Source organism: Betta splendens, chromosome 22 (assembly GCF_900634795.4).
Source record: "Betta splendens chromosome 22, fBetSpl5.4, whole genome shotgun sequence".
Classification (NCBI taxonomy): domain Eukaryota; kingdom Metazoa; phylum Chordata; class Actinopteri; order Anabantiformes; family Osphronemidae; genus Betta; species Betta splendens.
In genome coordinates, this window is record NC_040900.2 from 15,012,628 (window position 1) to 15,038,407 (window position 25,780).

General features: G+C 42.8%; 1 protein-coding gene across 3 annotated transcripts in view; it reads right to left on the minus strand.

Moving 5' to 3' along the window:
- Positions 1 to 2,547: 2,547 nt before the first annotated feature.
- The window catches only part of daam2 (dishevelled associated activator of morphogenesis 2), a 69,658-nt gene continuing 46,425 nt past the window's right edge, over positions 2,548 to 25,780 (minus strand). For 2 of the 3 annotated variants that reach the window (XM_029138105.3, XM_029138106.3), the window contains exons 6-26: positions 21,540 to 21,873; positions 20,837 to 20,947; positions 20,553 to 20,656; positions 20,317 to 20,383; positions 20,106 to 20,223; positions 19,878 to 20,016; positions 18,218 to 18,276; positions 17,880 to 18,064; positions 17,012 to 17,317; positions 16,696 to 16,803; positions 15,494 to 15,523; positions 13,860 to 13,966; positions 13,129 to 13,213; positions 12,749 to 12,855; positions 12,107 to 12,195; positions 10,609 to 10,777; positions 10,039 to 10,146; positions 9,762 to 9,822; positions 9,292 to 9,423; positions 6,496 to 6,666; positions 2,548 to 6,410 (exon numbers count right to left, since the gene is read on the minus strand). In XM_029138105.3, the coding sequence (XP_028993938.1) occupies positions 6,195 to 6,410; positions 6,496 to 6,666; positions 9,292 to 9,423; positions 9,762 to 9,822; positions 10,039 to 10,146; positions 10,609 to 10,777; positions 12,107 to 12,195; positions 12,749 to 12,855; positions 13,129 to 13,213; positions 13,860 to 13,966; positions 15,494 to 15,523; positions 16,696 to 16,803; positions 17,012 to 17,317; positions 17,880 to 18,064; positions 18,218 to 18,276; positions 19,878 to 20,016; positions 20,106 to 20,223; positions 20,317 to 20,383; positions 20,553 to 20,656; positions 20,837 to 20,947; positions 21,540 to 21,873 (2,806 nt within the window). In that variant the 3' untranslated portion in view covers positions 2,548 to 6,194. The remainder of the gene's footprint in view (positions 6,411 to 6,495; positions 6,667 to 9,291; positions 9,424 to 9,761; positions 9,823 to 10,038; positions 10,147 to 10,608; positions 10,778 to 12,106; positions 12,196 to 12,748; positions 12,856 to 13,128; positions 13,214 to 13,859; positions 13,967 to 15,493; positions 15,524 to 16,695; positions 16,804 to 17,011; positions 17,318 to 17,879; positions 18,065 to 18,217; positions 18,277 to 19,877; positions 20,017 to 20,105; positions 20,224 to 20,316; positions 20,384 to 20,552; positions 20,657 to 20,836; positions 20,948 to 21,539; positions 21,874 to 25,780) is intronic. The other variant, XM_029138107.3, reaches the window with a different exon arrangement.

Genomic DNA, 25,780 nt, shown 5'->3' on the forward strand with positions numbered 1-25,780 from the left:
GAGACTGGGCAAAACACGACTGAGCTGGAGACTGGGCAAAACACGACTGAGCTGGAGACTGAACAGCTCGCGTCTTGACCGGAGACTGAGCAGCTCGCGGCTGAACTGGAGACGGGGGACCGCATGAGTGCAGGAAATCCTCCCAGCGGAACAAACATGGAGCTGGGCAGGTTGGTGCAGACACGACGGCCCGACGGGGCTGGGAGGAGGAAACCGAAACCATCGGCGGTGCGACCGGCGCTGGCGTGGTGCGGAGCGCGTCGCTTAGCTCTTCGAACCTTGCGCACAACCGCTCGTAGAGGCGACGAACACTGGGGCGCTCTAACACGCTGTCCTCGTCCTCCAAAGTCAATATCGCCACCTCCACGGCGCTGCGCTGGTTTTCCGGGTTGCGCGCTCGTCGGTAATCCTCCGCGAGGATTTTAAAATAAACTTGGAGGTCGCTAGGTAACTCGGCGCAGGTAAACTCCATGCTCCCTCGGGTGAATAATATTCGCCGTAAAAAGCAGGAAAAAAAAAAACAGTCACTGACCTGACCGGGGGCTAAGTGCTGGCTGGGTCCAAGTTTGGCCAGATTGTTCTGTCAGACTTGGGGCAGGCGGCGGACCCACATGCACAGCGCAGAGGCAAGGTGACGATTAACACAGGTTTTATTTTAGAAAACAGAGTCAGACGGTCCAGGTCATACACAACGCTTGGCAGGGAATTACCAAAGGGAGCAGGCAGTTTCCAGTCCAGTAAACAAGCGAGGTTCGTTACACGGGCAGGCTCGGCAAAGGTACAGGCAGGGATAAGACAAACTCACGGTTAGATGTTCGGTCTAGGTTCTTTTCACAGGCGACGGTACAAACAAGGATCAGGCAGGATACACGGTCAAGGTAATCAGGGTCAAACACGAGGGAACTAGACACGACACGGTGGAACGAAGTGTGGAACTAAAGAAACTCGACAATCTGGCAACATGAGTCTGTGAACGGTGGGGCTATATACTGGTGCTGATTACTGATTGGTAACAGGTGTGGATACTGGGAAACGGAGAGTGACTGGGTTAACAGGAAGTTAACAAAATAAAACAGGAAGTAGTGTGACAACAGGACATGGCGTGAACATGACAGAAAGTAGGGCATTTACATAGAAGAATGCAATTGTAATTTCCCCATATCAAACAATTTATTGACGCAAAATTCAAGAACAGTGGTGGGTATAGCGCAACAAAAAATGACAATACCTAAATATCGTGTCATGTGCCCTCAACCATCAATCACAGCCTGACAACAACGTCTCATGCTGTTGAATAGTCGACTAATTGCTTGCTGAGGCATGGCATTCCACTCTTCTTGGGGTGCTGGTGTACGAGCCCCTACTCTGCAACTTAGCTGATCCCATAGATGTTCTATAGGTTTCAGATCTGGAGAAAGTCAGGTCACTCCATGTGAGGGACCCCAGCCTCCACCAGCCGTTCCATAACAATGTGTCCACGATGAGCTGGAGCATTGTCATTCATAAAGATGAAATTGGGTCTGTGTTGTTCATGCAGGGGCACGGTTACAGGATTAATGATGTCATTCAGGTAGTACTGGCTTGTCACTGTACCATTCACAATGTGTAGGGCAGTTCTGTATTGAGTAGACACAACTGCCCAGACTGTAACACCACCACCACCACCAAAGGGTCGTCGGATGACATCACCAACATCGTTGGCGGCCATCATTTCTGCTCAATGTGAATTGACTTTCATCAGAGAACAGCACTCAGGCCAACTGGCTCCCTGGCCCAAGCAAGACAATGCTGCCTGTGCCTGATAGCATAGTCAGGTACCCTTGCAGGTCGCCTAGCATGCTGACCATGCTCATGTAAACAGTTTCAAATGGTCTGACGTGACACTTGAGTGCCTCTCACCTCCCGTAACTGTGCCTGAAGTTGAGTGGCATTCATCATCCGCTTTCGCAGGGTAATGGTCACAATGTAGCGGTCATCAGCATGGGATGTGGCCAAAGGACATCCACTTCTACGCCTTTCTGTGACTGTTCCAGTTTCTCTGTATCTTTGTTGCAACCTGCTGATCACACTCTGAGACACACAGAGCCCAGCGGCCACCTCTCTGAGAAAGTCCCCTTCAAAGCCTTGCAATGGGGAGGTACTGTTAATCAATCGTTAGGTGTCATCTTGGTCTTATTGTGTCCAAATGTGAACAGCATGATGGAGAGGACTGCTTAAATACCAGTTCTAATTGAACCGGAGATTTCATGGATCATTCACCTGATGTGAATTTTGCTATTAAGAATCTCGTTAGAGAGCAGCAAGTTACACAGAGTGTACTTACACACAGAGCATTTTGGCATGTGCATTGACAGTGCTTTCAGGTTTGCCTGTAAATGTTATAGCATATTTTAGATGCAATATGATAGTTCACACAGAAAGTCAAATATCCTTAACTTTTTTTGAGTAGCATATATGCCTAAACTTCAAATAGGATCACACACGTCATCCAGCAACCCATCAAATGTCTGAACCCTCAACAGACAGGAGAATAAAATGACCACTGGCAAGAGACAAAAGTTTATTGTAACCTTACAAAAGACAAAGGGTGAGAAAAAATGGAAATCAAAAAAAAAAAAAAAAAATTGAAAAAACCCCAACTCATTTTAATATGTCTCCAAACTATCCATCCTAAAGAGACCAAAGTTTAATTATTCATATTTTTAATATAACATTTTCTCATAATATGTGTGTACATACAAAATATAGCAAACTAAGTAAGGCAAATAAATAGAGGTACAATTTACAGGAAAATGGAACATTCCTCAACATTTTTATCATATTTCAAACATCAAGAACGGTTTACAAAATGCTTTCTTTCTATCCAGCTGTACATCTTTCGGTGGAGAATACTTTTTTTTGTTCCAACCATAAAAATACTGACTCCTCACAATTATACAACCTCTAGACCTGGGTGCAACTTTCCTCCGGCAGTACAAATAGTGTTAAAAGTGTGTTCCACATTGCAGGCATGATTTTTTATACAGGCAACACATCACACTTTGTGCACTCCGTTCTCTTTAGGCATGCAGGTTGACACCGAGTGCATGATTAGAAAGAAATGTGGTGGTGCCTGAGAACCCTTCACCCCCACCCCCACCCCACCCTTTCCCCCCGCATGCCAACGCAAGTCGACAGTATGTTGAGGCTTTTAAACTCCATACTGCTACCTTTTCTATACCTGTTCCCACAAACCCGTGTCTGCCACTCAACATTAGAACATTTCAAGCTGGAGTCTCCAACCTCACCTGCCTCCTTTTCTCCTTTCATCTAGACTACCTGACGTCATTTAAACACCTTAGTTGCTCCCTTCTCATAGCAGGGAGATCAAAGCTCTGCAAATGGAAATGTCCTACAATAAAAGTGCATTGAACAAGCTACTAAATTTATTCCTCTGGTTTCCATCTTTATACCCCAAACATCAGCCAGTCAATGGCCAAATAAACAACCAAAAATCTAACAACAAAAAATATGAATCAAAACAAAATAATACTGACAAAGTTGCAATACCCCTAGTCTGTCTACAATATGGATTAAAGCTCTGGATTTCTTGATTTTCGGGGATCTCCAAGTCAGATATACAAACTGATTAACTGGAAAGAGAAAAGACCAGAGGTTAGAAAATAGAATAGGTCTAATATACAGATGCTGGTTAAGCAGTAAGCAATCATAAGTCAGTTTCCCCTTAGGACTTTCAGATTTGTCAAAGGGTCTATTTGGTTCACTGGATAATCTCAGAAGTGTCGAACATGGCAGTTTAAAAATCTTTGATTCTGTGTTAACATTTTTCATTCACATCAGTTTTTGTCTGTTTAAGTTCAGAGAAAGGCTTAACCACAATAACCTTGCCTCTTGGAAATAAATATTAATGAAAAAATAAAGAAGATCACAGGTCAAATTAGCCGGATTGATGTGTGATAATGTAAATACTTTGGACAAATTTTTTTGTTTTTTACAAAAACAGAAAGTAATCATCTATAGCCACAAGGTGGCGCCAACAGACATTTAAAATCAAACTTTCAGTACCACATTATGAATGATACATGTACTGTATGAAACTGGGATGAGAGGCACTTAAAGGCAAAATGTGTCTGAGATGAGGAATCCAAATCGTAGGGACAATTAGTAACAGCAGAACTAGAAACATGTTTTGTGGTGGGTTTTAAAATAACATTAAGGACCATGTTTAATGCTTTGCTGCAAGCTGAGAGAAAATAACAATTATTATTATTCTGAAAAATTGTGCAAATCATTTGGTCAATTGAACTCAGCTAATTTAAATGCAACAACCATGTGATTAAAGCCAAACACGTCACTGTGTGGTTCCTTATTCAGTTCGTGGGTTAACAGAATCCACTGGATAACAAATATTAAACAAAGTTCACATTAGCCATTTTGCCTTGAAAAGTCCTTTCGTCCTATTGCCCTCTTGCACAGCTCACGTCTCTTTGCTGTGGTACAGTATAGATGCACATCCATAAATGAGTAAAATGAAGAAAAGGAGATTTAATAAGATTATTATGCACGGGCATAATAATCTTATGATCTTTCCTCCTGCTTGAAAAACCTATTTGAGTGTAAACCTCTCAGGTTCCGGCATGATATACAACATGCTTGTCAGGTAAGTTTGAGTTTAGCCACTGCGCTCAGTCTCTCTCTTGGCATCTTATCAGCACGCCCCATTAATACACCCCAAACAACTGCATCAAGCCACTGTAAGAATATCTATACCCTTAAGTATGCTGAAACTCCAATATCAGACTTATCATGTTGTGGTCTGATAGTACAAGGTCAACTGCAATTCAAACACACTGAGAAACTGGAGCATGGATCAAGGTAAGGGAGCACTAGTTTAACCTGAGGCGAGAGGAAGCAAACACTCCTCCAGCTGGACTGATAGCTTCATGTTTTAGCACCAGTGAAACACACACTACTGTATTGTATGGATGAGAGACATCAAAGGCCCAACCAGGGCTTCTGTAGCATCCCCCTGGCCACCAGCATGGTGGCCACCACCACCATCCACATGGACAGCAAACTAGGTGTAGCCAAACAGCTTAGCAGGAAGTGAACACAGCAAACTCAATGCAGATTCATTCATGGTGCTCCTTCATTAGCTTTGCATTAAAAACAGTCCATTTTCCAGAGATCAGTTTGAAGCCTACGAGTCTGTCAGAAAAGCTGCAGTGCAAACAAAGACACACCAACGTGAAAAGACCAAGTAATTGTTTGTTTGTGTTGTCTTTTTTTTTACATAAAGCACAAAATGTCTAGAAATTCACCTCCAACAGCGATGTGCAGTTGCAATAATGCATCGTTTACAAAATCGCCTACAGTAAAAAAAAAAACCTCTACAACTTTGCAATTAGCTTGTCTGCATGTAAATATAAATATATACCAAGGCCCAATTGCAGCATCTTTTATATTATTACATTTACATTTATTTTCTCTTTATGCTTTGGCACAGGTCAATGCCAGGATAAGGTTGAAATCACCTTGAGAGTTTAGGATTGATGCACTGTATGTCCTGCATGGGACTGATGGAAGAGGCCAGAAGATAAATCATGTTGTTACATACTGTCTGTTTCCACATCCTTTCAGAAAGCATTTAGGGATTTGCGGTCTCCTACTATCCACCTGATCTCTGGGGTAAGCAACCATGACTGTGGAGGCTCAGATCCCCCTTTATCACCTTCTTAATCTGGAATTGTCTTTCCTCCCGAACCCATTTTCTTGGCCCCACGACTATTTGCAGCACGACTGTGTGTTTGAGACAAAATGTTGCAGCTCCAGCATCAAAGATTATCCAGAGGGCACAGGTGAACACAGGAAGAGAGAGACGTAAGTGGAAGAGACAGTGAGAAGCTTGAGCACAGTGTTAAAAGCATATTGTCACAAGGTATGAACGTGTCACAGTGGTCTCTCTGTCCACTCAGCAATCCCACTTGGCCTTCGTCCAGCTAAGGAGATCAAAAAACGTCCACGAACAACAGGTTGGGGATTAAAACACTGATCAGAGGAGAGGGTTTCATTCTTCAATACGGCACGACTGTCCACAGTCACCATGATCTCCAAAGTAAACCATCACTTATTAGGAACCTGGACCAAACTTCCACTGGGACAGACTTCAGGGGTCTGGTGTGTGTTTCTTCTCTTTAGTAGTTGACTTTGGTGACTGCTCGCTCTCGCCCGCCACCGCCCTCCACCAGCTGGTTGACAGAGCGCTTACGGTTCCGCTTAAACTTAATCAGGTCCTTGTCGAAGACCTCACCGGAGCGCAGTGCTGAGACTAGGTCATCAAATTCCCCGTCAGCTTCATCAGTCACGCCACTCTTCTTGGCCCGTCGTTCCCGCTCCCTCTGTTCCTTGAGCTGCCAGATGATAATAGACATAAGGAACAGAATAACACACAAAGCCAACTGTCCTCACGCATTCACCAGCGGACGTCTCTCTCACCATGGCCTCCATCCGTGCCCTCCTCTCCTCTTCATCCTTGCGTCGCTGCATGTTGTCCAGATCTTGACGCGCTTCGCTGAATGACTGTAAGAAAGTGTCGAAGATCCCAAAGAACTCATCGGGCTGCATCCTCCCTTCCTCTTCCCCAAAGTGCTTTAACGATTTGGCAAACTGAACACAGCAACAACAAAGACATGGTTCTTCAGTTTTGATATGAACCACACTGGTACATAAAACATACACCAGGCCTTTACTTACTACTGTATTATAAATTTGATCATTCTAAAAACCGTGCACGCATGCAACACACACAACACACTGCAGGCAAACAGCTGATTCAACATCTTCTGTCCAAGCTGCTCAGTGCTCACACGCAGCCTCGTGCTGCGGCAAGAGCACAACGAACAGATCGCATCCTTACATGATGCAGCACCTGAAGCTGAATGCAGAGATCAGGTTGTAATTAAAACTCACCAGAACATCAGGACAGTCATGCAACAGGCGCATGACATGATTTTACTACACTGCATGAACTCTGCTTTAACAAAGTAAAGTAGAGGTTTGATTAAAATTAAAATTATGAAAATACTGTATCCAGTACAGTATTTTATCTATAGTACTGTTTACAGTTTCTACTGTATGAGGACACTATGTGGTCCCTCTGTTGTTATATGAGAAGGAGTTGGGGATCACAATTACTTTGAGGATCCATAACCATCCTGTCATTATGGGCAAGTCGCCATAGCAACTCTCACCATCGTTCCTCTCTCGCCTATAATTACGCATACGGTCAAATCTGTTTCCTCTCGTCCCCTTGGGTCTTTGCTAAATACATACACACACACACACACACACACACACACACACACACACACACACACACACACACACACACACACACACACACACACACACACACACACACAGCTGGCAAAATTCAGTTTGCATTTATGTTCCTTTACTGGCTTGATGTTTAACAACTTTGATTTTATAATTGGCTGAAATTGTCATTGCCCAACAAATATGTATAAAGATATAAAGATCACTAATTAGTTCAAAGGCTCAAAAATGTGGATGGCCTTCGCCCATTCTCCTCACCCAAAGCTTCCGATTATACTGAAGTATTGTGACTGTGGTCTGTGTCTCAGGGACAACCTAGTTACATAGATGCATCTACATGTACAGTGCATTTCCTTATTTTGATGTGAAGAGCTTGTAACGCAGGGCAGAGATAGGGTTAGGGGTTAGGGTTAGGGTTCTGAGAGAATCTGTGTGGTCCTGGAAATGATTTTGATTCTCTGTTGACACTAATGCAGTCAAAACCTCTGGAAAAGTGCCAACTTCATCTTTTTAGTCAGCGGCAAGAACCCCCTGGAAAGGATCCCAATCTTCACCAGTCAACATGTGTGCCAGAAAAAAAAACAAAAAAAAAAACAAAAACAGCCTCATGCAAGAGCCGAGTTCTTAAACCCGGGAAGGTGGAAGGTCTGATGAAAAATGGGAAAGTGGGTAATAAAATGTAAAGCTGGAAAGTTAAACAATACTTAGAGTATGTACTGGTCCAAAACAATCAGATGCTGCTGAGTGACATAACTTTGATCGCTTCACTGCACATGTGTCACATGGTCAAAAATCAAAGAACATATTGAAACAAGAACCCAGTGGGACTCAGATTTGGATCACTCTGGCACATCTGCATGTTATAGCCTATATCAACTATAACAGACAGGACATGTGTGACAGGACCTAACACTTCCACAACCTACTGAACCTCATACAGCAAATCCCAGTTGTTTACCCATGTTAACATCTATCACTTTTTCAGTCATATTTCGATAGGTGAAGCACATTTTGGGAGAATGGGTGAACTGGTGAATTGGCCAAGTCATACGAGTGGAACAATGTGGTGAGGTGAAAAAAAAACTGTTAGCTTTTGTGTCTGTTTGCAGAAACACAACTCAGGCACAAACTTGTCGTCATGGTGTGTGATGAGCCTAAGTGGAAGCTCTGCTGTTAATCACCCTCCTTTACCTCCTGAGCTCAAGCCCACTCTTATTCACGTATCGTTGGAAACCTGCTCAGTGCACAGTCACATTTGGAAGTGTGTGTGTTCCCAGTCTGGGCCAGCGAACACAGGTCCCTCTGTTTTACTGGTGCCCTGCTTCTCCCATACTTTTCCTGCAATGTTAGCGCTAACCTGTTTTCCCTCCATTACTATTTATATTTTTTATTTATAAAGACGTATGAAGCGTCTGCGTGGAACTCAAGGACCTTTCCTCTCACTTGATCCCTGTGGGAGTTTGCATGATTTAAATGACAGTTCCTGTGAGTCTGGAAGAGTAAACGTTTCCAGTGTGATCAAATTATCAAAATGCTAAATGTGCAGCAGAGCATATTATATAATCTCTTCGAATAAATCTTCTCAACACTGTCTTACTTTTGGATTCCCACCGGCCGAGTGTCATCTTGAGCTTCCTACCATACATCAATGCATGAGCCACACATGTTCAAAGGGCCTTTGTGCACACAGCAGAGGAAAGCGACAAATCAAAGACATGCATGGGGGGGTTCAACGTCATCTGTCAGTTGTGGATTTCCCCAAGCTGCTAAAGTCATCGCATTAGACTAAGTGAGATGTACAAAGGTGTTCAGTTTTTCCCTCCTGTACTTTGTCACTTCCCTTCCTCCTCTTTGCCTGCCTAACATGAGGACTGTAAGCTTTGACATGTGCAGACGTATGAACTTACACTCAAGACTGTGAATGTCTCTCACATTCAGAAGGTCACTGTACTGTACCTTGTCCTTAGCTTCACCCAGCTGGTCCTCCAGTTCAGAGAAGCTGAAGCCGGCCACGGTGATGAAGTCACCGATTACCGCCACAAATTTATCCCCACGTTCCCTTGTCCTGCTTTGCTGGTAGTGAAGCTCCTGGAGAGGCAATGCAGACAAGTGGAATTTGTGCATGAAAACGCAGGCTGAGGCTGTAGAGCACTGCATGTTAACCTATCTCAGCTACGCCTACACGCAGCCTGGAGAAGCCTCATGGCATTGATGCCAGCTTCTTATTCCTCATAATCTCTGCCTGTGCATACGAGCCTCGTGTGTGGTGGCAAATGTGACATTCAGTGTTCCATGTCTCAGCGCATGGAACATTACCAGCACTTAAACACCTCACGCTGCCATCCATCTCTGCCCAGATCCAAAACATAATTACAAACAGGAGAAGAACCAGTAGGAGGGAATATGACATAAACGCTCAAACTCACCGCCTCGAGAGCCTTTAGACCACTTTTGATATTGTGCACCTCTTTTTCCAACTCCGCCAAACTAAGAGAAAGAAGAAATACATAAAAAGGATTTAAAGACAGTCGTTATAACATTACTGAGCAGCTTCAAGTCGAGTAACAATCATTGACACATTTCTCCTAACACATGCTTGCTGTGTGCTGCTTGGTGCTCTCATAGACACTTTTATCTGGAAAGTTATAATAAAAACCTACTTATCCTTCATGGATAAAGTGCATCCACTGAATGTGCACTCACTTGACTTTGGCAGCTTCTGGCACACTGCCAAGCTCATCTTGGATGTGCAGTGTGTCTGGGTAGTTCTTCTCAAAGATCATGATGAGGTAGTGCAACATGGTGATGTTCCTGTTGCACACACAACATTTATTCATCCGTTAAAGAGTCTTTATAATTTGTGGCTGCAGTTCATCATTTATATGAACTTTGATATCTGCATTACTTCAGTACTCTTAAAAATATATTGATATGACCATGAATTTATTCCTATGTGGTTTTAAGTTCCCATCATGCAACAGAAACAGAAAATGTGAAACTGCAGCATATAAAGTGCTTAAGCCTCATGTACCTGCATTTTGACGATGATAAGCTCCAGAAACCAGACCAAACATGTACCTAAAATATCTGGACATTAAGTCCAATGTACTAAGAAAAAAATCCTGAACTTTTTACTTGAAAAACTAAGTCATGCTTACTCCAGTCACCCATATAATACTCTGTGTATTGGCTTTTACAACCCTGAGACGATAATGGCTGAGTTATGCTACAGAATGCATCACTCCAAGTGGCCGAGGCTCTCTTCTAGGTTACCTGTCTATGCTAGATTTGGTGTCAGCGATCTTGTTGAGGCTGGAGATCTTGAAACCGTAGGCGTTGCCTCTCTGACCCTTGTTCATGAAGTTGCCAAAGGCCAGTACCACCTCCAGAACCTGAGTCAGCCGCTTGCTGCGAACCACCTCCTTGGATGCATTGAGAAGGGCTAGAGGACAAGAGAGGGGGAAGCAGCTGGAGAGGTCATACTGTTGGTGATAGATAAGTGTGGGTGTTGCTAAGTGTGTATCTTAATCCCTTAAGTTACATAACAAAGCGGCCTTTTAACATTTCATTTCCTTCTGTTTCTTTGCTCAGCCTTGTTGGACACATGCAAACCAAAGCCTCAACTGTACATGGCCCAGTGACTCTCATTCTTTTTCAACATCCCTCACAATGATTGATCAGTGTTCTCCACAACAACTGGGCAGCTCAGTGGGGAAATCCATCAAGCTCTTCCACCCACCCATAAAATGGGAATATTCCAAACACAGCCCCACACAGCCATGCCTTTCCCCCCAGAGAGCGGACTTGTCTGGCAAAGTGCAGGTGATTTCCTCTCACAACAAAGAAAGCCTCAGTGTGAATGTGAAAATCCACACTGTTATTGTTACAGCTCTGTCTGCTGAGATGCAGCATGGGAACAATTCTTCTTTGCTTCTGCTGACTGTTCTGCTGGATTCAGAGTGGCCTAGCTACACAGCAGCCCCTTCTCTTGAACATGCTAGGTGGTCGAGGGAAACATGGAGCGTACGATAAAGTAACATGAATAATAAAAGTGGATGAGAACTCCATTATGGGTATTTACTGTATGAACCATGTGGTTAAGGCACATTTGGAACTTGGAGTCTTGAAATGAAATGAATGAAATGAATTTTTAAACTCGCAGGATTATGGCTTTGCTTGTCCTTTCTTTCCATTCGCAGCAGCCAGCAGTTCAAGTAAGAATATATATTTTTATTTGATCTGCAGCACACACATAGCTAAACCAGGCAGGCAATGCTCAGCGCAGATAAAACACTGGAGGCACAAATAATGCAGTGAGTTATCAAAGCTCACAGTCATTTCAAGCCAGAGAAGAAGCTCTGGATCAAACAGATGCTACGACAGCTCACTCATGTCACACCCATGTGCACACATGTCCATGGGCCTCACTTGAGGCCTTTTCCCTCCATCTTTGCTGTTACTGTTTAACGACAGAGGCTGGCCTCTTGGTAAGGTCCAGCTTTCTTAAACAGCCTGGTAAGCTGGAAGCTGACTCGCAGAGGGTCTCGTTGGCTACATGGTCACACACATATGCAAATAGTGGCCAGTTTAACTGTACAATTGCAGTGTGCTTAAACGCAACACACTCGTTCCAATGAAGACTCAGCCATGTGCCACTACTGGTACGCCCTCTGACTTTAATTGTTACAATGCAAATCACGTCACGTGTCACTTTACTAGTATACTGATAAAACTCTTTTGCTATTCAACAGTGTTTGGTGTTTTTCCTTACCTTCAACTTTAGGCTTGGTTTCAGCGAGACGTTCTGCAAACTTCTTTTTAAAGAATAGAGAACACACTCTCTGCTGGTAGTGATCAATTCTAATGGGAAAAAAAGAAACAGGAGGTCTGAATTACATTTGTTTCCATGGGAGTGTATGTTCAAAGCTAGAAGTCATACAAAACTCCCCCTCTAAGTTTTCACTGGCCTTTTTGTCACTTAATAGGCTCCCATCATGCTGGAGGTTTGAAAAAAAGAGTGTTAAACATAGCAGCAAGGAAGGCGAATTTCAAAGAGGGAGCAGTCATGGTAAATGTGGAAAAAAGGAAAATACTATATACACACTACAAAAACTCTTAAGCAAAAGGTGTGTGGTCAAAAGGCTAATACTTTATTAAGAAAATGGAAAGAAATGAAAAATGAAACGCGCACACACGACAAACAGTGCAGAGTCTGATCAAGAATGCAGAAAGCATGCTCTGATGTCACTGGAGTCCTCCAAGGGCAGCCACAACTTGCTTTCTCAGATAAACGCGGAATCCTTCCTTTTACAGCTTCCAACCTTTGTCATTGAGGACATTGTGTTTTTCAGACTCTATCTGTGCCTGACAGGCAGATGTCTTGATCATGTTGTTATACTTCAGCCTCGTGTACCTGCTCATTTCGAAGAGGAAACGATCGGCCCGGGCCATGCGCTCCAGCTCGTGTTTGTGTTCCTCCAACAGATCCACGTCACTTTTCTCTGGGACAAACTTCAGCAGCTGCAAAGATGCAAGTTCAATGTTACCTTTAAAAGGTTCAAACATATTTTCAAGTCTGTCTTAAAATAAACACACAAACAAGGTGCCGATACTTTATGAGCCCTTAAAGAGGCTGTGCCTCCTGCAGCCATTCCCATGGTAATGCGTTGTCATCGGATGCAGGTGCTGTCTAGTAAGTTGTAATTGTAAAAATAGTTGTAAAATAATTTGCATTGGTGTGACTATTCATAATGGTTTTAAAGGTCTGCTGCTAACCTGTGCCAAAAGCCTTACCTGCTCCAGCATATCTTTGGCTAGCTCCTCCCTCTCATCCATTTCAAGGATTGCCCTCTTAATCTCTTCATTGCTCATTTTTAACCTGTGGAACAGAGAAACATTCATTTACTAAACGTAATAAACTAAAATATTACAAACAACCAATATAGGCAACTGTGACTGTGTGATTGGCATGACACCAACTTTCTAAATACCAGTCTGGACCAGTATATATATGCACTGGGAGAACCGCCAGCTGTTCTCAGTGAATCTGATCAGCCGGGTTGTGATCAATAAAAGCATTGTTAGTCTGTGCATCAAAGGCATAATGACCAGCTGCTGACCCCATCTGCGTCTGGTTTGTTCCCTTGGGTCATTTCCTATGGACACAGAGAAGACCAGGGACCAAGCTGCAGTAGTGTCAGACATGACACAGGAAGCCTGTTTATTGATTTCAGAGGGGTGGAGGGTGGCACGGTGACAACTAATTTCAGCTCAGATATAGTGGGACTGAAAGCGTTCTGATTGAATTCATATGACTCGTGTGTCTATTGAAAACACATCTCCCGTACCAGACATACGAAACACCTGCCGTGAGCAGCTCCACAATGAGTTACAACTCTAACCGCATCACTTATTTTTACAAGAACCTGGACCAGAGATGTTGCTTTAAAGCTACAACCTAATTACCAGATCATAACTAGGTTACTGTACTGCCATGGAGCATTATTCTTTGCTACATTTCATACTTTGAAAGCAAGATGACGCAGTTCTGTGCACGTCTACCATCGATGACAGACAGCTCTTTGACCTTCCGCGTGCTCACGTATATGTCATCCATGGAGCCTGTCTCCTTCTGTAGAGACATCAAAAGAAAGAAACATTAACTTTGTAAGACAACCTCATTTATGTGCTCATAAAATGCAAAGCCTGCAACGTTTCCGCTTCACATCTGTTTGACATCTTTATCTCACAAAGAAATGACATGACCCTTTCTAAGCATTTAACGTGTTAATTTGCAGCAGATTAACAAAAAGGGGAAGGAAAAAAACAAACAAATGCCAGTTTTTACAGTTTGATCACTGTCATCATCAAAGCGCAAACTAAAAAGTTGCATTCCTGCCAAATACTTCAGCTGGCTTCAGGTCAAATTTCTCTGGTTGCTTTTGCAACTGTCAAATGTAGTAGAGATCAGTTCTCAAAGTTAATAACACTCACAAAAGGTATTAAAATGCTCAAAATTCAGAAAGAAAAAGTCTGTGAAAAGTGGTCAGTGCTACTCGTGTTAAGCACATTTTATTTACGGTCCAACTGATTCCATGCTTGCCATAAAATCTCCTCTTTTGAGGTTGCTTGTAGTGACGTACATCATGTCTAGAACGCATCATGTGTCCACGCCTGCGATGACCTGTGGTGCCTGGCAGCAGACGCAGGCTGGCACTGGGTTGGGGGGGACTACTCCCATTCACTGAGCCAAGCCAACGCTGGAGGGACCTCAGCCAGCATGTGTACAGTATGTGCACTCAGTTTAACCACAGACTTGCCTCTCTTTTTGGTTGTGGTTGTGTCTTTTTTTTCTGATTGTAAAGTGGAAACATTTAGACTTTTTTTCTTTATGATGAATTATGAGCATTATTGCAATGAAAGAGGATGCAAAAAATCAACACAATACATACGAAAATTAGGGAGATAATAAATAATATGCATATGGTGATTAAGATGAATGCTGCACTTTCCTGAAACTCCACCAAAAGACACCGTCAAAGCCTATAGCCTGTAGCTTTGCACCTTCCCTTCTACACCAGTGTTTACGGTTTGGAACATAATTAATCTGCAATAAATTATTGCTCAGATGAGACAGTGAATGTTTTGTCCATTTGAATAGGGAACATTTACATTCATTCAGACTTAGGTTCCAGTTTTGTGGTTACCTGATGAGTTGCAGTGTAATATTCACTACTCTCTAAGTTACACAATAAGAAGGTTCCAGATTATAAAATACTTAAAAGCTTTGGTAGAGTTGGGAGGATCTGCAGAACTGGATGATAGTTCAATGATGTGTGGCAACTCCAAACTTTATTTGGGGTCAACTGGGGTCAATTTTACGAGTCAGTTAAAATGGTTCTGTCTAAATATTATTGATATAGCTATAAACAGACATCCATTTGTGATATCAGATAAGGTAAGGTCAGGTCAGGTCACCGTTGAACGAAAGATGATGCTGGAAGACTTTCACTATGTGGCCCTGCAATAGACTGGCAACCTGTTCAGGGTGTGCCTCGCCTCTCGCCCTCAGCAAGCTGGCATAGGCTCCAGCTCCCCCACAAGCCCGAACAGGAAAAAGTGTTAGAAAATGAATGGTTGGACTTTTACTATAACTCACCTGTTTGTAGGATTGGTTAGTGAGCAGGTCCTGTGCAGGCAGCCGCAGAGAGAGACACACACACACAAGAAATTGAAAATACATGCAAAGATTAGCATTTCAAGCAGAAAACGTGGTGCCAAATACAACTATGCACACTATAAGCTGAAAAAAAAATCCTCTACTGTACGGCCTAAAGTTGTCAAAGGCTCATGAAAATCCAAAACCTCGGTTTTGCAACTTCGAAACTTTCTCCAGTTTGGTTTATGTAGTTTTGATACAATTGTGGCTGTATTGTATTCTTTGCTTGAATCATCTGTTTTGACATGGGAAACCAGCAACATGAAGAATTGGTGTGGCTATTAATCCTGCTGCTGGCAGATGTCAATACAAGCTTGTTTTGAAAGAAAGGCTGGTGGCAACCTTTAAAAAAAAAAACTATGGCAAGTAAAAACATAACACTTAGCTGAACTGAAGCTAGCTCCTGCCAAATGGAACATAGTTGTCATAGACAGTAACAATATGGGTTTTTAATGTGCCTTTATCCATAAATGCATTTAACTGTTGGTTGCTGCCAATAAAAAACCTGCTCTTTATAAATAAATACCCTTAGTAAATCACCGTCAGTAACTTCCGCCAAAGACATATTACAATTTAATAAAACCTGTAACAGAGGAAGTCAGAATGCTTTTTAGCATGGCATTAAATGTATGAGCCACTGTGATTACTAGTTCTAATGTTAACTAGGGCTAATTATCATTCCACTTAAACTCATTTGAAGCAGTAAAATGCATCAGTTTATGCAGTTGCACCCATTATTAACACGTGACCGGTGGGCGTAATTAGTTTGTAGCACAGTAATTGCTGTGTGCAGTAGGGTGGTGCCCTGAAGGCCTGAATACTGCAATTATACTGACTTAGTCCTTTCGATGATTTCGATTTCAATTGCTTGTTTATTTTAGCCAGCCTCATGTCATGACTCCTTGTGACATTAAGGCTGATGACTGTGTTTCTCTGTGTTGACGTCATCCATTATCTCATGAGGACCTCCCTTTTTCAGGTACGGTACAACGGCAAAGCTTGAGGTCTGTGGCGTTGCTACAATAAGATTTTCAGCAGTGCACAGCAGCATGCAGCAACCCACAGTTCTCTCAGGATTCGCCAGCCAATTTTACACACACACACGCTCACAATCACTTACAAAAACATAAAATGTGCCAAACCTGCTGTCTCTGATAGGCGGAAAACATCTTCTCTATGTCCTTAAGGTCAAGAATTTTAAATGCTCTCAGGTCGTCAATGTCATTCCAGATGGTACCATTGATATCATTCTGTTAATGAGTAAAGGGACACAAGAGAATAATGTTTAACACAAATCCTAATGCTGAAAGTATAATTAAATATTCGTTATGTGTTTTTTCAGAATACAAATGAGCACATGCTTAGATTAGAAGTGTCATTTTTCCTGTCTGTTAAAATAAGGTTTGTATGTTTTTTAGGTTCTGTTTTCTGACAGCAGCACACAGAGGATAACCGCACCTCTCTCAGTTTGGCCCAGTTGAAGGACTTCAGGGGATGCGAAGGCTGAGGGATGGACTTGGAACGCATGGTGGTCGCTGTGTTGAAGGAAGTGGTCATAGGAGAAGGTGGGGCTCCAAAAAAGGGTGGGGCTCCTGGTGGGGGAGGCGGTGCTCCGGGCGGTGGGGGAGGAGGCGGGGGAGGTGGGCAGCTGAATGGAAGCGGAGGCGGGGGCGGCGGTGGAGGGAAGCCACCCATCATAGGTGGTGGAGGTGGAGCCATGGGTGCACCAGGGGGCGGTGGAGGATGATAAGGCATACTCCCACCCTACAGGTAAGAAGTGGACATGATTAGAGCTGTATAAAGTTACTTCTAGATGATCTGGTAGACGTTTCTGTCAATGGTAAGTCAGAGAAAGTGACACTCAAGTTCAACAGTGAAATGTGATTAAAAAAAGAATTAAACCATGTCTAATTAGCTAGTTAGATGCTGCATCACACATGTGGTATGTGGTATGTGGTAAAATAATGCTAATCTCAAAAGAAGCTGCAAAAGAAATCCAATGAAATAAGGCTAAACTATAAATTAAACTTAGTTAATAATTTCAAAAAAATTCACCAAAACAAATACCATAAACAAACCCAGTATGTGTGTAAAAATGTATGTGCTGTAAGTTTATATAAACTATTGTAAATAACGAAGTACGAAAAGATGCAGTCAGACTGTATCCAATTCCATGCTTGTCCTGTGCAAACTTGGCCAATAAAACTTATTCTGATTCCAATTATTTCTCAGGTAAACTATGAAACACAATAATAACATCTACGATAAGATAAACACAAAGAGAGAAACCATCAGGCCATTATACAGCAAGTAAAAAAGTGCTTACAGCAATGTCATTAATGCGCGATGATAGGTCCAGGACCTGCTCCCTGGCCGAGCGCAGCTCCACACCCTCACGCTGTAGCTTGTCCTTCATCTTATTCAAAGTCTTCATCATGTCCTCCTTCTCCTGGGTCTTGGTTTCACACTCGCGCTCCTTCCTTTCTAGTTTAGCCAGCAGCTCTACGTGATCTAAAGAAGGAAACAGAGGGAATGATGCCCAAATGATGGAGAGCTCCAGAATATTAATATGTAAACAAGGTGAAAAAAAGATTAGTGTTTATAGACAGTAACCACATGACGCACTAGCTGATGCATTTTCTCTGTGAGTCCAGCAGGTCTTACCTTTCCTGAACTTCTCTGCCTGGTCTCGCCACTGTTTCACTTCATTCTCATTCACCAACCTTTGAAGCAAACCCGTAAAAATAAGAACCAATGCAGAAAGAAGCACAGAGAAACTGAGCAAAGCACCACAGAAAATACTTAACGTTAACAGTCAACTGCATTGCAACCAAGTCAAACTTTGACATGTTCAAGAAATAACATTAATTGGAGATTTACTGATTAACATTTGACTGGGCTGATGCAGGTTGCTCATTTAAGCTGCATATCCAAACATTAGTGAGTTATAATTAAACCCTGCTGCGCTGAAACCCCATGTGTTCTGGTTTTATGTAAGTATTATATTAAGTCTTATTTTAAATATCATATTAATATTATCATATTATATTAATGATATTACACTGATATAAAAATGAAAGAAAATAGGTACATGAAGGTACTAGTTAGAAGTTAGTGTTTTTGATAATGGATCATTGAATGGAATGTTTTGGGAAATCATATTTAAATAAATAAAGACTGGAAAGTAGAACCTTGAGCATTGGCGGTAGTCACAGCTGGAGTTCAGAGAGTAGACATGAATACAAATAAAGAGTATACAGCAACAGGATCAATGTTTGGGCAAAACGTCCAGTGAGGCTAAAGTACAGTAACTACACATTTGCAATAATTCACACTTGTCATCCATTTGTACAAGGAAATCCACAAGACAGTCAAAAAGCAAATTGGCCATTAATCAGGTCTTCTAAGTGCTTGAGTTAGCGACTCAAAGTGTTTACAGTCGGCATTAATTACTGCTCGAGCAACTCATTGAAACAAACGCACCCCTTGACTGTTTTTGTTGACTTATCTAATAAATAGCTTTACACAGCTGTGGGGAAAAGGGTCATTTGCACAGCAGTGTTAATTCTAGGTCAAGCACATGTGGAAGGAGTCAGAGTCATCATGGTGACTGGAGATGATGAATTACTTTGCCTACCAGTTGTTTTAACAGTCGCTTTCACTGCTGAGAACAAACACATTTATCACCAACCATGAAGCCTGTTTGAGGATTAGGCTAAACCGAGGACTGAGAAACTGAAGGGAGTCGGTGAAAAAGAACAGCAGCACATCAGGAAAAAAGAGCTCGAGTGAGAGGATGAAGAGAAACCAAAAGTATGGACAACACTGCAGTGCCTACACTTTCCTTCCAACATGATTTACTTTCTCTGTTTCACCTACATGAATCCAAGTGACTGCTTCACTGCACTTAAACATGGCTGACTTGTCCTGCCTGTGCAAATTAATGCGGTTACAGCTATTTCCTTTTGATCTCTGGCTTCCTTTTTCATGTGCATTCACATTTGGAGTGTGGCATCCTGCGGTACTTCCTGTTAACCCCTGCAGGCACCTTCACCTCGCCTCACCTGACTATGTAATCACATTCTCTCCTAACTATCACTGGTAGAAAAGCACTTCATGAAAATGAAAATAAACAGAGTGAGAGTCTTAAAACAAGTTGCAGGTAGCTGTGAGAGTTTCCTTACACTCTATCGCCTTATGGCCTTCTAGCCCTGCCTCATATGCCACTTGCCCTTGTTCTTGGAAGTAATGCAGATTGGATGCATTACCAGCTCAAACAAATAAGTGATCGAATTCCCACTGTGTCTGCTGAGAATCTGCTCACATTCGAATGATGTTTTTAACACTGAAGTTGTCAAGTGGAGAGATGTCGGGATCCTCTCCCTTGTCATCCTGCAGGACAATCTGCTGAAGGATCCTGTCCAAGAGCTGCCAGTGCTGTAGGCTGCCACCGCCACGCTTATCTAGAGTTAAAGCAAAAGGACAGGTGAGACAATGATGCAGCGTAGAAACACCTCAGATACTGAAAACAGAAGAACCTGCAGCTGCTCACAGGGCATTTGAAGGCAGTGTTGGAGGATAGAGAGGAGGTGGGGATAGGAATCTGTATGGCTCAGCTTCTTCTTGATCAGCTCAAACATGGTACCGGCACTCTTAGTATCTACATGGGTCTATTAGGAAAACATATGCACAGGTTTAAAGTCAAAATAATTGACTGCTGTCGCCTTTGTGGCTCAAATTGTCAAGCACAGTGCTCTGCTCACCAAGTCGAATCTTTTGGCCAGCTCTGAGTCATCCTCGTTCCGCACCATCTCAAAAAAGTCCAAATGCCTGGAAAAGGAGAAATACTATAATACTCCACCTACAAATATTAACCAGTGTGGTGTGTGGGATCCTATATAAAAACGAACTAAGGCTGATTTTAACAACACACAAAAGGCAAAGCAGACTGATAACTGAGGAAGCTTGTATTAACTGTCCAATTATGTCTCACTCTCACCTATCTAGAGTGGCGTTTTCATGCTCCCGGAGTTTGTCAATGACCGGCTGGATACCTAACATCAGGAACTCGTACCTGAGATGGAGTCGGAACTCTAAGTTGTCCTGGAAGCAAAGAGGTTAGAGCCAGACATTAGATAGACAAAATCACTAGAGAACAGGTTCTAGTGGTTAGTGAAAATAAAAATACAATGATTGTAATAATTAACATTTTACATTCATTGTATGTGAAAAATACTTATTATTGTTTAATTATTGTTATAGTGTATTTGTGCTTGTGCCGACCTCCCCAGCTCCAGCGTTGAGCACAGCGTTAATGAAGGACATGATGGCTGTCTTCAGGTTGACCTCGTCTCTGTAGCGGCCCGTACTCCTGTCCAACTCATTTAGCAATGTCTGCATAATCAGGACCGATGACGAGTTAGTCAGCATGTTTAATCTACACTAGGATCTTTAGTGTGAGAAACAGTAGCAACAAGTTCAGTAACAAAGCAATGTGCACATCATGGAACATTTTTTTTATTCAGGATCCCACAGGCTCATCATTCATTGTATGTGATACTCTTTGTTCCCCATTTTCACACACAACATACTTCATGGGATTAATCATGACTCTAACCAAAACTAATAGACCTAATAACGTCTGAATCATCTAGCTCCTGTGGTTTTACCTCAGCCCGAGGTTGTGTGACTTACTGCAGGCCCCGGGAGGCTTGTTGACTAAGTCCAGCTAGTCTACACATCACCACTCTGACCTCCCCGACTCTCACATTCCTCACCTGCCTTTAATATTTCCTGTCTGTTGACTTAACCCAAGGCCAAGAGTCAGACACACTGCTGCACGAGTCTACAAGTTATTATCAATATGTCTACAGCTTGATTTACTTCAGCAGTATTCAAAACTATTTGTCTGCCCTTCCCCAGCAAAAGCAGTAGCTACTGTAACTTCTCTACTTCAGCTGCAGAGGAGCAGTGGGGTTTACCTCACCTGGAATCGAGTCCTTTCAGCAGCGTATTTCTGGTAGTGAGCCATGGCCTGCAGCACCTTCTTGTGTCCGTCAGGCACCAGGCACACTGCCCCCAGAATCTCCAGCACCGCCACTTTGGTCTTGATGTTTTCCGTTCGAAGGCTCTGCGAGATAGTGTTGATGCTCTGCGGATGTGCCAGGACGTGAGCGCGGCCCTGCGAGTTGTTCATCAGGGCCTTGATGCAGCCAATAACGGAGGTGTGGACACGGCTCTCCGATGTCTCGTAGTCCATGCTGCGCAGGAAGTTGAGGAGGCAGGTGAGGCCATCCAGCTCAATAAAGCGCGTGACAAACCTGCCAAAACAGTAAAGAGGAGGACAGGAGGTTTAGAGATTTATAGTATTAGAGCAAAGGGAACTGGACACTTCCTTATCAAATGAAGTTTGCATGTGAGAGTGTGATGAAATAAAATGAAACAATCTCAATGAAGTGAGCAACATCCAACATCTTAAGACTGTTGATAACATACAGTAAGGTTGTGAAAAACTAAACAGGTTAAACACTACAAGTACTAGGTCCTACAGGTCCCATCAGTTACAGTGACTCCTGTTTGTGAGACTCTAATTTACAACTTTGACACAGTTTATCGAGGCTCCTGCTGTCAGTCGTCATTAGCTGAACTAATTAGAAAAGCATGTTGGAGTCTGGCTTCAAAAGGGTGGATGGGATTCTAGGCTTCCTTCTCCTGGTTGGTCAACAGCCTGCCAAAAAAATGTACATGTGTGTGTACGCAGCAGCTTGTGCCACAACCAGAACCGTGAGAATGTGCTTATATAGTGGAAGTGGAAATGCAGACGCATGCACACAAACACACAAGGCTCCGGAACGGGTATTTAAAAGTGACTAATCCTGTGCACTGTTAACAAAGTCGTAAGCTGCTGTCCAACTATTTCCCCATCCATTCTACTGTTTTTATTTTCGCTCCGATGAGCACTGGATTCAGTGGTTGCAATCTTCTCTGACTTCTCGGTCTCTTACAGTCCCCTCCTGCCCACTGACATTCACGCTCAGCCAAGTAGCGTGCGCAAGCCTCTGTTTTTTTTAACGACCGCTGCATACTTGAAAACCCACCAGGGCTGTGTTCAAGACAGAGAACCCTTGACAACTGCTGCATACGATATGAGGCCATGAACAATACAGGGGCCACGCTAACCGCACACACGCACGCGCAAATGAAACCCTTCAGACAGACACAAGAGAGAACTGAGGAACATAACCTAAAACAAGCAATACTAAACAAATGTGACAGTGCAGCAATAAAATGAGTCAGGGCTGAGGATGGTTGAAGGTAATGTTGGGTTAGGTGCAGACTGAAAACTAAGAAAAGAGATATGTGATTTTACATATTATTAAACGATTACTAATGTTATGATTGAGTGGCTCTTAAAAACGAGAGCCATGTCGTTTCCATTGATCTATAAAGTGTAAAACCCATCAAGCAAAGTTGGCCAACGTTGGAAATGAACAGGACAGTGTGGAAAACTAATCCATACAATCAAATCTAAATTCAGGAATCCATTCCAACACTGTGGAGGGTTTGAGGTTTCGGCTACATGGACAAAACATTCTGACTGTTTGAACTGTGAATAACCTCTGGATGGCACTCAGTCCATGAAATTCATCGTTACCCCGAAGCCCCAAAACCAAATATGCACATGCACACACGCACACACACAGCTTCTAACTCAATCACTACGTCTGCCGCACGCACAGAGTTGACTGAGGTGTCTAACACTTACAACAGATGTCATATGATATGTGATGTGAGGCTGTGTGTATAAATGTGGTAAAATTGAGTATTAAATTCAGGGTATGATATCTAAAACTGCCGCACACATATTAATGTCACAACAAAGCCCTTGGCCACAGTAGACAATACCACAATACATACGCCCCATACACTGACAGATGGAGTGTATGGACACGGTTTACATTAACCCAGACAAAGTTTGGGTTTGAATACCTGATGTTTCTAAACTGTCCAGATGTATAGACTGTATACCTATATCTATATACTGCATGTGTGTGTGTGTGTGTGTGTGTGTGTGTGTGTGTGTGTGTGTGTGTGTGTGTGTGTGTGTGTGTGTGTGTGTACAGTATACAGAGTGAGAGTGAGAGTGAGAGCGAGGAGCTTGTAAGAAGGGCTCCCCCTGAAGGAACAGACTTTGGAGCATTCGTATTAATTGCCTGATGAGTGTGTTGTGGAACCTACCGGCAAATTGAAGATGATAGCTTAAACAGGAACTCCCTGGATTTTGTAACACTCAGAATTATTATAGATAAACAACAACAATCAATTAACGGGTGTATAGACTTTTTGTAATCATGGATTAAAATATGACACTTACATTTAACTAATGTTAAGCCAATATTGGCCAAGTAGTATTGGCTTTGAGCTACTGTACTAGCTTTAAATAGAGAGCTATAGAAGTGTTGCATGTATTTCCAAACCAGTATTCCTAATTTTCACCTGAATTATCAGCCTTAGCTACTGCAAACAACCTCCCCACTTCTTTGCTTTCACAGTATTTGCTTATGTGGATATACTTCAGACCAGAGGATGTATGTAATTACATGTGAACACAGCGCTAACGGGGATTAAGGTACTGCATGGGCAGAGTGAAACCCTGAGCTTCACCCATTCCTCCTTCTTTAATGTCGTTCCAACACAAACATCTCTTAGGAGACTCAGTATTTTGAAGCCAGCCCTGTCTAAACACCTGGCCCTCGTTTCTCCCCAGTTTCCCTAGAACTGTTACGTAGGTACCAAGGGCTGAGAAATCCGTGTACTGACAGAAGCAAAACACCGCTCAGTGCAATGCTCTTTTAAGCGTGCAACACGCTCCCCAACGAATGTGTCCCGTAATATGGGAAAACAGTCAAAAATTCACCCTCTGTTAAGTGGAAGCTTTGAGAGATCTGCCGAAAAAATATTTTCTATCATAATATTTGCATGTGGTGGTAGCAAAGCATCCAGGCGGCTTATTCAAACAAGAACAGGAGAACTGCTGAAAGTCAATATTCTTGCTGGAAGAGATTTACAGATAGTGTGTCCGTGATCGGTGTCCTGGGAAGCACCATGATGCATTAGAGAGATGAGCGTGGAGTCAAACTGCATTCTTGGCCAGAATGGCTCTGGTGAACTTTGAGGGGGGAAAAAGTGTCATTCCCTTTCCGGCTGCGATGGCAGTGATTGAGGGGCGTGATGTCCGATACACACAAGAATGCATATGCGTCACGCTCATCAGCACAGGCACACACAAACAACGCGGGTCCACACTGCTTATGTAACTACAGTTACGTGCGTGTGCAGTGGAAGCCAAATGCAAATGTACACCACACTGTAGGTTTGTGTTTACACACTGGACCACTTGAGTTAACGCTCAGTGTTGTGTTCAGCACAAACAAGCCCAGAGCACTTGAGGCTGCATTCAAACAGTGGTAAACAAAGCAACAACTGCTAGAGCAGGGAACAAGACAAATGGCCACATTTATAAATGTCTCATTTTTAATGGCAGGTTTCCAATAAATTAAAGTTATGCAGTACATGAAATAAGACATCAAAGCCACTTAATTCATTTTGGAAGAATCACGTCTGAATGAAGCATTCAGCAGTCATTCAATGATATGATGGACCAATCTACTGCCTCCACCCAGTGACAAAGCTGATGTCTGACACAATCCTCTAAAAAAAAAATCATCAATTGCACTTAATTGCAGCTGGACTGGATATTAGGTCATACTAACATATAATAATAATACTACTATAAAGTATCTCTGCCTGAGCATTTGCAGTTAGTGAATAAGTGCTACAGTATGAATTTCTATTTTGACATATATACTGACATAAAAACACAAGACCTTGTGCCTACAGTAACAGTTCATTTACAATGTTTACCAAAGTTGAGATGTTAATGAAATGCTGTACTAGCGTGACAAGAAAAGACCAAAAGCAAAAAATTAAGCAAAAACAAAGCGATAAAGCTTGTGACCTCGGCAGCTCAGTGGCTTGTGCTCAGCCTGTGAGTGAACAGTCACAACACCGAGTGGTTGTCGACAAGGCGCTGCTTTTGTGCACGCTGCCTGGCACCCGGCATGTCCACCATGCGTTTGGGTCTTGTGGCTCTGCAGCGGACGAGGGCACAAGGGCACCTCTTCAAAAGCAGACACAGCTGCCTTTCTGAAATGCCAGAGGGAGTGA